At 42.0% G+C, this 13482-nt stretch overlaps 1 protein-coding gene across 2 annotated transcripts; it reads right to left on the reverse strand.

The window, feature by feature from the left end:
- Positions 1 to 9159: 9159 nt before the first annotated feature.
- LOC131307371 (F-box protein At3g07870-like) lies at positions 9160 to 12323 on the reverse strand. 2 transcript variants are annotated; one of them, XR_009194108.1, is made up of 3 exons: positions 10952 to 12323; positions 10177 to 10449; positions 9160 to 9571 (listed from the first exon to the last, which is right to left on the reverse strand). XR_009194108.1 is itself a non-coding variant. In XM_058333844.1 (2 exons), the coding sequence occupies exon 1, from the start codon at positions 12148 to 12150 to the stop codon at positions 10981 to 10983; it is 1170 nt and encodes a 389-aa protein (XP_058189827.1). In that variant the 5' UTR covers positions 12151 to 12323; the 3' UTR covers positions 9726 to 10449; positions 10952 to 10980. The 2 variants fall into 2 exon arrangements, 1 of the variants encoding a protein (XP_058189827.1); XM_058333844.1 differs by lacking the exon at positions 9160 to 9571 and having other exon boundaries at positions 9726 to 10449.
- Positions 12324 to 13482: the final 1159 nt, after the last annotated feature.

The following is a 13482-nucleotide window of genomic DNA, read 5'->3' on the forward strand; positions in this document are numbered from 1 at the left end:
AAGATACACAAGTTCCAACCAAAACTACAACTCGTTAACTGGGATTACGATTTTACCTTGCAGCTGTTACTGATATAGACACTAGTGGCATCCATGCCTTGGAAGAACTATACCGAACTCTCCAGAAGAGAGTGTTAGGATCGACACACACACTCACATGATTTACGAGTATAAACAATAAAGAATCAACACAGAGATATACGTGGTTCCCCAAAATCGGGTACGTCCACGGGAGCGAGAGCGACTGCTGTTCTTTATTATCACAGTATGAATTAGAGTTTACAACATAGAGTATTTATAATGACTCTATTCTAACTCTAATCTGGTATTTGGTCTGTATCCCAAAAATACCCATGTACGAACCCTACCGTACAACACCCCCCGCACCCCCCAATAACATATGAGCCATAACAATCTCCACCTTGGCGAATTCACTTTCGCCCCTTCAGAAGATTACCATCACTATCCAATAAGTTGGGGGGATGTTTCCATTTTTCTAGCACCGGGAGACATTAACCAAGTCCAAGCAATGCTTGAACTTGTCTGCAGTAACCGTCTTTGTCAACATATCAGCTGCATTCTCAGAAGTGTGCACCTTTTCCAGTATCAAATCTCCTGCATCAATCAACTCTCTCACCTTGTGAAACCTCACGTCGACATGCTTGGTTCGAGCATGATACACCTGATGCTTTGCCAAATAAATGGCACTCTGACTGTCACAATGCAACTGAACTCCACCTTGATCTATGCCAAGCTCCTTAACAAACCCTTTCAACCATAATGCTTCCTTAGCTGCCTAAGTCACCGCCATATACTCAAACTCAGTAGTGGATAAAGCCACCAGAGGTTGTACCATGGATCTCCAACAAATAGGCCCACCCACAAGTGTAAACACATAATCAGTTGTAGACCTTCTTTCATCCAAACCCCCAGCATAATCCGCATCCACATACCCAACAACTGAAATCCGACCCCCTTGCCTACCAAACATAATCCCGCGATCTGAAGTACCTTTCAAGTATCTGAACATCCACTTGACTGCCTTCCAATGCTCTCTGCCTGGTTTGGCCATGTACTTACTGACTGTGCTAACTGCATGTGCCAAATCAGGCCTCGTACAAACCATTGCATACATTAAGCAACCCACTGCACTTGCATAAGGCACCCTTGACATATCCTCAATTTCTTCATCTGACACCGGACACTGAGTTGAAGATAATCTGAAATGACTTGCCAATGGAGTGCTGACCGGTTTGGCATTATTCATACTAAACCTCTCCAACACTTTCACCACATAATTCTTTTAAGATAACCACAACTTACCAGCTGACCTATCTCTGCGAATCTCCATCCCAAGTATCTTCCTTGCCGCTCCTAAATCCTTCATGTCAAACTCTTTACCCAATAAAGGCTTCAACCTGTTTACCTCAACCATACTCTTTGCAGCAATCAGCATATCATCCACATAAAGAAGCAAGAAAATATAGGAACCATCATCAAGACTCTTAACATAAACACAACAATCATACTCACAGCGTGTGTACCCAATCCGTATCATGAAAGAGTCAAACCTCTTGTACCATTGTCTTGGAGACTGTTTCAGCCCATAAAGGGACTTCTTCAACTTACAAACAAGATGCTCAGTCTCTGGCTGCTTGAACCCCTCAGGCTGTTCCATGTATATGACTTCCTCCAAATCACCATGGAGGAATGTCGTTTTCACATCCATCTGCTCTAACTCCAGATCATAGCTAGCCATCAATGCCAAGATAATCCTGATTGACGTATGCCTCACCACTGGAGAAAAGACATCATCAAAATCAATCCCCTTCCTCTGTGAATACCCTTTTGCCACTAACCGAGCCTTGAACTTTTCCCTCTCTTTTTCTGTTGCTGCCTCTTTCTGCTTGTATACCCACTTACAACCCACTGGCTTCTTTTCCTTGGGCAGTTCTTTCAACTCCCAAGTCTTATTCTTATACATAGACTCCATTTCCTCTACCATGGCTTCCATTCATTGGTCCCTTTCAGAACTCGTAATAGCATCCTGAAAAGTAGATGGATCCCCACTAGTGGTAGTCAATGCATAAGAAACCAAGTCATCAAACCCATACCTCACTGGTGGCTTGATAGTGCGCTTGGTTCTCCCAGCGGCCAAGCTTTGCTGCTGCTCTTGCTGCTGCTGTTGATCAAGCTATTCATCTGGCTGAGTATCACCTATATCAAAACTTTCCAGCTCAATCTGTACGCCCTGCTATTTGCTGTTCACTTCCTCTAACTCAGAATTTTGAACTCTCTGATGTGCCTTGATCATAGAGTCCTCATCAAATACCACATCCCTACTGATCACCACCTTCTTTGTCTTTGAATCCCAAAGCTTGTACCCTTTGACCCCTTTCTCATAACCAAGAAAGATACACTATCTAGACTTCGCATCAAGCTTTGACCTCTCATCACTGGGAACATGAACATAGGCCGGACACCCAAAAACTCTCAACCCTGAGTAGTCAACCTCTTTCTCTGTCCACATCTCCTCAGCTACCTTCCCATTCAAAACAGCACTCGGTGACCTGTTTATAACAAAGCATGCCATACTCATTGTTTCTGCCCAAAAAACCTTCGGAAGTCCCGCATTCAATATCAAACACCGTGCCCTTTCTGCAATGGTTCTGTTCATTCTTTCTGCCACCCCATTCTGCTGTGCTGTCTTCCGAACTATAAAGTGTCGCTGAATCCCATGTTCCTCACAAAACTTCAGAAAAGGCCCATTCTGGAATTCTTTCCCATTATCTGTCCTGAGGCACTTAATCTTTTTCCCTATCTGGTTTTCCACTTCAGCTTTCCACACTCTGAACTTAGCAAAGACTTCAGACTTGTGCTTCATGAAGTACACCCAAACTTTCCTTGAAAAATCATCAATAAAGGTCAAGAAATATAGAGATCCTCCTTTCGAAGCTACCCTCACTGGCCCCCAAACATCTGAATGAACGTAGTCAAGAATTCCCTTCATTCTGTGAGTTGCATTCCTAAACTGCACCTTACACTGTTTCCCCAAAACACAAAACTTGCAGAAATTCAATTCACACGATTTAACCCCTTTCAGCAGATTCTTTTTATGCAGCTCTAACATCCCACGCTCTCCCATATGTCCCAACCGCATATGCCAAAGCATAGTATCATCAGTATCGTCTGTTGTAGTGGCAGCAGCTCCACCTACAACTGTACTCCCTACCAACTTGTAAATATTACCAAGAACTTTACAAGCCTTCATCATCACCATAGCACCCTTCGTTACCTTCATGACTCCACTCTCTGTTTTATACCCACAGCCATTGGAGTCTAAGGTTCCCAACGAAATTAAATTCTTTCTCAATTCTGGAACATGTCTAACATCCCCCAAAGTTCTCACAACACCATCATACATTCTGATTTTAATTGTGCCTATTTCTATGACTTTACACGATGCATCGTTACCCATAAGAACATTACCACAATCCACTGACCTATATGTGTTGAACCATTCCTTGATAGGAGATATGTGAAAAGAACATGCTGAATCCATAATCCACGAATCTGCCATGTGATCTGAACTTGCTGAGACTGAAAGCATATCACCGTCATCTGACTCCTGCTCCACAACGTTTGCAGAAGTTGATCCATCTTTCCTCTCCCCTGCCTTTCTCTTCTTCTTCCAGTTAGTTCCCTTACTCTTCTGCGGACAATCTTTCTTCATGTGCCCCGGTTCACGACACCTGTAACACTTGAACTCAAACGTGCCCTCGGACCTGTTCTTTGACTGAGACCTCCCATGCCCCGAAACTGATTTACCCCTCTCATTCTTCCTGCCACGATCCCCGTACCCCTTAACCACCAGACCTTCACCCTGCAGCGATTCTGTTTGTTGCTTGCATTGATTATACGCCAGAAGGGCTGCAGTGACTTCCTCCAATTCTAGGGTTTCTTTCCCCCAAAGTAAGGTTGTAACTAGGGTTTCAAGAGAAATCGGTAGTGAACACAGTAACATCAGCGCTTCGTCTTCCTCCTCAAACTTTACGTCAATCCGTTGCAGGTCACTCACAACCTGATTGAACGTGTTGATACGCTGAATCAGATCAGCACCCTCGGCCATCTTCAACCCAAACAGTTTCTGCTTTAGAAACAGTTTGTTCGTCAACGACTTTGACATATACCTGCTCTCCAGTTTAGTCCAGACCCCAGCCGGCGATTCATCACCCAACACGTGATACATAACTTCGTCTGCAAGACACAGACGAATCGTACTCACCGCCTTCATCTGGAGTTCTTTCCAATCGTCGTTAGACATGGCTTCTGGCTTCGCCTTCAATCCCTTGTACAAGCCCTGCTGCACCAACAGATCCTTTACCCGCTGTTGCCACAATCCGAAATTCGAAGTTCCATCGAACTTCGAAACAGACGAACTCGATGACATCGTTCTTCTGTGTGATCTAAAACAGCCTGTAGCTCTGATACCACTTGTTAGGATCGACACACACACACTCACACGATTTACGAGTATAAACAATAAAGAATCAACACAGAGATATACGTGGTTTCCAAAAATCGGGTACGTCCACGGAGCGAGAGCGGCTGCTGTTCTTTATTATCACAGTATGAATTAGGGTTTACAACAAAGAGTATTTATATTGACTCTATTCTAACCCTAATCTGGTATTTGGTCTGTATTCCAAAAATACCCATTTACGAACCCTACCGTACAACACCCCTAACACATGAGACATAGTTCTAACAGAGAGAAATTGAGGTAGAACTCGGAAAAACAAAAAAGTACTGAGTTTTCAAAACCGTAGTGAAGATTATCAAGTACTTAAAATGATGTGTATTACCTTTTATGTACTACCCTTTGAACAGCTTGTTTTAGCAAATCCGGGGCGAGCAGTGATGGATATTCTCTACGCATCTCGCTTTGCAAACTTGATAGGAGACGGCAAGATCTTCCTCACAGTAGCAGATGCGGTGTAGCTTACGTACGCTCCACAGACGGAAGAACCTTGAAGAGAGATCACATCCGTGGCGATTCGATAACCTCTTTACACCCATTCATCTTTATTTTGAGATACTTATTACACTCATCCCCCAGCTGAGGTGTTTGGTTCTGGGTTTTTTTTTTTTTCTTCAGGAAAGTGATCCTTTTCCAAATCGAGTTCAAGTGATATCCTTTTCCAAATCGAATTAAAGGTAGAAACAGAACTCTGTCTGGACCACAAGCTATATATATAGGTTGATAGATATTCGTGGTGTACTATACTATACTAACGCATAGAATAGAAGCATCGTTGGGTGTTCCTTCGCTACAATGCCAGCAAGAGGATCATCATCGTTATTATTATCTTGTGATAATAAGAGGAGGAAGAGAGTGCTGCTGAGCTCCGAGGAGGGTGGAGGCGGCGAAGATGCAGTGGTGGAGCTACCCTACTCCTCCGGCGGCGACGTTACCCACAAAGTCATGGAGTACTGCATTGAACGGTCCTCTACGCTGTCAAGGTATGTGGGAGCCGGGGGACAATTAATAGACGGGAAGATGATCATGGAGAATCTGTGGCGGTGCGCGGCTTGTGCACTGGAGATCAAGGAGGAGGATATTCTAGAGGACTTGGAGGACGAGGTGGTGGTGGTGTTGCAGCTCCCTCACTATTTACTGGTGGAGGAAGTGCTCACTAGGCTTCCAGCCAAGTCTTTGATGCGATTCAAAAGCGTGTCCAAGCTATGGTGCTCAACCATCTGCGACCCTTGCTTTGTCAAGGCACACAATGCGTGTTCGCGTTCTCGTTCTGCTTCTGCAACTGGCCTTGTTGGTGACCTATTAATAGTATGTGCTTCTGATTCTAACCTCTCGTTTGATTTTCTCCACGCGAGCCCTAGCCCCGATGATGTTGAATCGGCGGCGGTTCACCAATTTACTGTGTCCCCACACAATTGCAACAATGGAGTTATGAAGGAAGAAATAAAGTGATGTGTTCTATTGTTATGATGCAAATACGGCACCAGTTAATGGCATCGTTTGTTTTTACTCACAAACAAATCTGCACGGTGGGTTAGCCATTTGCAACGTCTCTACTCAGTGAAATTGTGGAGATTCCTCCTCTCGCTTCTTCATTCAATTACGATGATCATCGTCATCAATTTCTTGGAGAGTACTCCATGATCTTTCATTACCATTTGGAGTATGTTTATGATTATGAGGAATACAAGTTGATTAGAGTATCCTCCCTTCATAATGATCTTTTAGAATCATCTGATCTTGAGTACTCTTCTACGTTAATGGAGATTCTTACCCTGGGCAAGGACAAGTCGTGGAGAAGCCTCCCAACGTTGTCACTTGACCTGTGTAGGGCAACTGCTTACATTAATGGGAGTATCTTTTGGTGGCATCCTAGTGGAAACCATATCATTGGTTTCGACTTCCAATCGGAGGAGTATCGGGTGGTTCGCCCCCGGCCAAGCACAACAAGTCATGGAGGCTGCTTTTTGTATCCATTCAGAAACCATCTAGCTCGGCTGCCGATGATTGAGATGCATTTAGAGCTCTGGGCGATGGAACCCGAAAGAACTAGTCAACAATCATCAGAATGTTCTTGGGTTAACCACCTTATCGAAATTACACATACTATCGGTTAGGGCCGGCTTATAGGATAGGTGAGGGAAACAACCGCTTCTGGCCCCCGAATTTTGATCCAAAATTGAGGCCCCATTGTAATGTAATTTACGTATTAATATTAGAATGTTTTCAAATAAAAACACAAACACAAACACAAACTAGATACTTGGTTTAAGTCACATAATACCGTCATGCTATTGAGAGTGCGTGGTTCGACTCCCATGTATTTCCATAATTGCAAGCATATCTTTTTTACATTTTTATTGTCATAATTGTATCCTTTTAGTTTAATTTTTGTACTTTTATCATTTTTTAAAGAAATCATGAACATGTAAAGGACTCAATATAGAAAATTTACTTCGGGCCTCCAAAATATATGAGTTGGCACTGCTATCGGTGAATGCAGTTTATCGGGAAATAAACATGGAGGTGACATGTTATGGACGTCCCGTGAAGAGAGGGACTCACCCCTTCTTGTTTATTCATTTGACCCCAAAAAAGCGAAGCTTGAAATGCTTGTACTTCTCTAGTTTCTTTCATCGTCACATATCCTTCATTCGTAAAGTTAGAGCGTTTGTCTGTGTACTGTTACGAGGAAAATATCATGCCATTGAGTTATTTGATTAACAGTAGCTTGCCAAGAACCGAAGTTATGCAGCGAAAGATGATTCATTTAGCTAACCCATGCCGGAATATTCCGTACATGTACCCAGGTTTCCTTTTGCAGTGTGGATTATGATCGTTGGTTGGCACTGGTGTCTTCATGAAGTTTATCTTTTTTTGCTTAATAAAAAAAATTAACCTTGCAACTGTTATTGTCTCGGGTTAGGGTCTCAACCACGTTGGGATGCTTCCACATATCGTGATGTTTTCTGCTCTTGCCCTTTAATCCTTGTAACTGTTACAATTGGTTAACAAAATGTCTTCTTCGCTGTTCAAGGAAATAAAAAACATATCTGTTAAACTTAACGAATTCCGGCACGAAGCAGGCAATGTAGAAAAATGATGAAGCTTAGAAGTCAAACTATAGCATAATGACATAGCGAATAGCACTAAGTATATATAGACGCTCAAGCACACATGCTACAAGTGCAATTCGTATTATGCAGAAGAGGAAGGAGGAAAATCTTCAATTGAGATTAATCTCCAATGAAATTAAGCATACGCGATGCTGGCATAATGAGGGGGTGTTTCACTTTTGTGGAAAAAGTATTTTTTGAAAAAGAAGGTAATTTCAAGCTTAAAATCATGTGTGTACGCAAATAATTTTCCTACCAATATGGATCTTGTTTGATAAATCTCATTAAGATCTTTTAAACGGTGCAAAAAAAATTGAAAAAATATTTTTCATTTTTATTTTATTTGAGTTTGAAATTACCTTCGTTTGAAAAAAAAGTACTTTTTTAAAAAGTAGAACACCACATGAGGGTATGACATAGCGAATAGCACTATGTATACACGCTCGAGCACACGCGATACATGTGTAATAAGTATTACGCAGAAGAGGGAAGGAGGAAAATCTTCAATTGAGATTATGCACAGCTGGCACAATGAGGAGAAATTTTTCAGTGTCTGCTAGGTATCACGTGATATCCGTTCAGTGCACTTGGACCGTCCATTCCGGTTTTGGACGGCTTGGATTCGGAGAGAGAAAAAAATAGCGAAAGAGGAAACAGTGGTGGAGTGGGGTGAAAGAAGAGAAAGGGTTTCTATCTGGGTTGTCCAACACACTTTTGAACGGCCTGCATGCGTTACTCGGATACCCACCCACCCAGTACCGAAAAATTTCTCCACAATGAGACACCGCACGAACCCTAAGGTGGGCCATGGGCCGTTTTTCGATTTATCTATATTTTCTACATTTTTATTTCTCTTCTTGAGACAATTGCAAAAGTTATTGGACCAGTGCTTCCTCCAATCAAGCACCTGAAAGCAGAAGAAAAACCCCCGACCAACACCAAATTAAAAATCCAAAAATAATACTCCCTCTGTCCAAATTTAATAGTTTTTTTTAAAAATTCGTGTCACTTTTTAAATGATTATATCTTGTAATTAGTAATATTTTATGTGATTTTCAAAACATTATATTATAAAATTAATTGAGAGATATCAAACAAAACTCATATTTGATATAAAATTTATTACCAATTTAAAGATATACAGTAACTAATTTTTTATCTGGTTAAAATGGAACGAGTGACTATTAAATTAGAACGGAGGGAGTATCCCCAGAACCAACTACAATTAAGATCAAACTAGGAACTAAAGACGCCTTGAACATGGGTCAAGCTCGAAATGCTGCTACTGGCTGTAGAGTGGGCTTTCTGATCTAATGAACTATCAGACCAATTAACATTGCCTGCGAAGGGAAAATCCAATAACGAAATCTCCATTTCAAAATAGCATTTCGAAATGTAAATAGAACTACCAATGCGAACAAACTCCGGCCATAGGTTCTTTGATGGCCATCCAAACCACGCCCGTACCAAACAGAGAACTAAGAAACACAGGTTTCATGAACGCTGCATGATATTTCAACAGAAATTGACCCAATCGCTGAAAATCTTACACAAATGCTAGAAACCCATTTCCCATTCTATATGTGTACATAAAACCTATCCCCAAGATGCTTGAAGTACCTGTTTCCTCCAACAATGCAAGACGTACTTTAACTCAAAAACAACTGGCTGCAGAAAACCTTGGAAATCTATATACCCATGCACATTTACATAGAGAGTGACAATACACAGTACCTACCAAGTTCCATTTAGAACAACACAAAAAGGTAGAGGTGTTTGGATGGTTCTCAAAAAGGTACAGGTCAGCCCTCTCATATATATCACCTGCTTTCAGTGAAGTCCGCATCGATTACATCTCCATCTTCATCAGCTGCTTTTCCAGTTAAGCAAGTTGACCCAGTATTAGCACCACCTTCTGCGGGTTCCAATGTTCTAAATGGCGCTTGGCGCTAGTAGGGCGGAGACCCACCTCCAAGCGCCAAGCCGCCTAGGCGCCGCCAAGCAATTCGGCTTTTTTTTTTTTTTTTTTAACAAACCATTATCCAATCAAACTATATTCTATGTATCCATAATACAAGTTCAAAGTTCTACATAACCATAATGCAAAGTTTAATGTACAAATTCAAATGAAATTAAGTAGTAGCAACTAGCAAATAAGTTGAATAAGACAATCAGTAGAAATAAACGAGATCGGAGATCTCTAATGCCAAGTTAAAAGTTCATCTCCTTTCTTTAACTCTTCTCCTCCATACCCTTCCAAAACTTGATCTACATTAGTTTAATACTATACATTTTAGGCCGCCAAAGGCCACCAAAGGCGTCGATGATGCCGCCAAGACCGCTTAGGCGGCCGCCAAACCTCCCTGGGCGCCAAATCGCCGAGACCGCCATGGCCGCCTAGGCGGCCGCCAAACACCGCCAAACCTCCCTGGGCGCCAAATCAAACGCCAAGGGGTATTGGCGTGGCAGCAGGATACCTCCAAGCGCCTAGGCAGCCTCGGCGGCCGCCATTTAGAACACTGGCGGGTTCAGCACCAGGAGCCCTGGACTGGCTGTAAAGAGACTGCCCAAGCTCCACAACGGATTGAGTCGAACCACTAGAGATAGCATCCTTCAGTTCTTTCAGTTTGGCCTCCACCTTCTACTTGACAGAAGCAGGTACCTTGTCTCCCAATTCCTTGAGCTGCTTTTAGTTAGGTAACAATAGAATCTGCCTGGTTTTTTGTCTATAACCACCCTTCTTTCCTTAGCCTCCTTCGCGAACCTTTCAGCCTCTTTAACCATCATCTCTACCTGCAACATTTATATTCCAGTCAAACGGGGCCAAATAAGTTCCTAATACTCTGAAAGAAACAAGCTATTATTTCATTACTCATGCTCTAGACATACAGCAAGGCTACGTGTAGGATATGGATATCAAACCTTACAAGCCTATGTTGAAATGCAAGAGGCACAAGAAGACATCTGCTACAATAGGACAACCACAAGGTTAGCTAAAGTTTGTAATCCTCCTTCACTGGCATTATGCTCAGAATATCTTCATTAGCTAAAGCCTGGTGTAGGATGGTCCAATGATGATGTATTTCTGGCCATATAGTAGGGATTCTTGTTTGTAATCTTGATTTTGGTCTGTTCTAGGGCATGCCCAAGACTGTGTATTCTTTGTTCTGTCTTTAATAAATGAAGTACTTATCACATGAAAAAACAAAAACTATTGTTTCGATTATGCAAAACATACAATAGAAGTAGAACAACTAAAAGAAATGATGAAACCTAAGTTGAGTCATGCATTTACCTGTCCTTCCTCTTCCTGCTCCCTCCCCTTCAAGATACTTGAGCATCTGTTTTATTGAGTAAGATAATGTTCTCCTCATAGGTATCAACATGAAAATGTCCAACAGTCCCAAGAATTCCCAACTTCTTGATTTCCTTATTCCCTGGGTCATAGGAAGAAAGCTCCCAATGACATGGTTCGTCTCCCTGCAATAATATATGACCATTCTTTCGGACACCTAGAACCCGTTTAATTCGTCCGGTTAGATCAACTTTGACATACTTATACCAAGAATCAACTACACCATACTCTTTCATTATCCAAATAGAACAAAACTTGTTTGCATGATCAGATTCATCGTACCATAAAACAGAAAGCAATCCCCTGAATACTATTGTTCTGATATCGGTTCTCGAATTGGCATGAACATTTGGCAGCGCTATCGTTCTAAACACCTCGTCACCCAAATCAAACGAACAAATCAATCTAACGCTCCAATTGCTTCTATGCACTGCTGCAAAATGGATAGCCCCTTCTAAACAAGCGGACGGGCATCGCGAATACCTTATTCGAACTTCGAGGGGAAAAGAGTCGCCCGCTCCACTACAAACTTTCCACGAGCCCACATTAAGGGAGTAAACCTCAACGAGAGGGACCTCCACCTCTTCGGATGGTTTAGTTCCACGAAGGGTTAAAACCCTAACCACCTTATAATCGTTTGTCCGTGAATCATATCCAAACCCTAGGTCATACGCCATGGAACCGTGCGTCTTTGTTGTAATGCAAGGCTTGGGAAGGCTTATTGACTTTCTGATGGACGGATTCCAAAGGAAAATTTCCTCTTGTTCGAAAACACAGAACAAACCTTTCACATAACCCAGTAAAACGTAAAAGGGACGACGGGAGCTCTTGAGGGGGAATGGGATTTCTAGATATTCATCAAATGTGTTATCGTCGTCACCGGTATCAATAAATAGTTTGTAGTGCTCTAATCTGGACCATCTGTCATCAACAATGCATTGCCTGACTATTACGAGAGGGAGATTGTCGTAGCTGTTTATAGGGTTTGCGAGTGACTGATTGAAGTGGGAAGTGATGAAATTAGGGCTGGTAATGAGAGAGTTCCAGAGTTTGGAAACAGACCTGAATCGGATTAGGGATTTTGTTGGTAATCTGGAGAGTATATCCACCACGACTTCTTCAGGAATGAAATCGGACATGGCTCTCTCTGTGTCTTCTTCCTCAAAATTTCTCCTTTTCTTCTAGGTTTAGGTGTCAATTGTTGCGCGCAATGTCTTCGTCTTGGATTACCACTTGGGAAGAGAGAGAGTGAGAGAGAGACGCAAAGAAGAATGGGGAATTTTACAAGAAGGTGATTGGTGCCGGTCAGATTGAGAAAGGGAAAATTACCAACAGGTGGTGTTGACCGGAAATAATCACCAACCCATGGTCTCATTTCTCAAAATCACCATTTTCATGACATGAGGAGAAATTCACCAAAACATGGTAGGCCTAGTTGAAATGACAAATATACCCTCCCATATATTATCTGTAAAAAGCCCTAAACTCAATCCCTCCCAAATCCATCGCTTTCTGATTTCAAACCCTCTCAGCAACTCTCGACCCTCTCTCTCCAGGTAGCTCTCTCTCTCTCTCTCTCTCTCTCTCTCTCTCTCTCTCTCTCTCTCTCTCTCTCTCTCTCTCTCTCTCGTAGGTGCGTGTGTGTGTCTTCTGTGAAAATCGAACAAAACCTCACTCCAAACCCCCCCTCTTTCTCACACACACAGACTCGTAGTATCCAGACATTGAGACAAATTTTGGGTTGTTTTATGCAGATTTTGGCCCACATTGTTGTGTGCACCCTGATTGCAGATTTTGACAGAAGCTACTTTGGTCGAGTTGGTGAGTTTGTTGTTGTATTATGCCCATATTTAGGTCACTGTGTTTGATTTTGTTAATTTTTACTCTCTGTTTAGTTCATGTTGTTGTTTGGCATGTGGGTTTGTTTAAAAAAATCGTGTGACCACCTGATATGAACAGAGTTTATGGTTTCCATGGTCGGTAAAGAGTTTTGATCTTTATGATTAGGTGATTGTGTCCTTACGGAACATGTATGTGGTCCATATTCACATTTCACTTGCAACAAAAAAACCTCCTAATCTGAACAGAGTTTATGGTTTCCATGGTTGGTATAGAGTTTTGATCTTCATGATTGGGTGATTTTGTCTTTACAGAACATGCATGTGGTCCATATTCACATTTCACCTGTAACCCAAAAACTTGGTAGGTATTTGATTAAGTTTGGCAAAACCTTGTATCTTGGACCATCCAAGTCATGGTACAAGTCATAATATTTGTCAAGTGGAGCTCACAAATGGTAACTTTTACACTAGTGTAGCTTAGCTGAGCACAAGAGGGTACTGAAACAAACATTTATGTCAAAAGGGTTTATAAAGTGGTTGGTCCTCTTTTTCATAAAGTGGGATCTACATGTATTGTCTAGATAAAGACTACATGCTATTGTAGTGTTCTGGAAACTAACAGATATGAGG

This window comes from Rhododendron vialii, chromosome 11a (genome assembly GCF_030253575.1).
Source record: "Rhododendron vialii isolate Sample 1 chromosome 11a, ASM3025357v1".
NCBI lineage: Eukaryota > Viridiplantae > Streptophyta > Magnoliopsida > Ericales > Ericaceae > Rhododendron > Rhododendron vialii.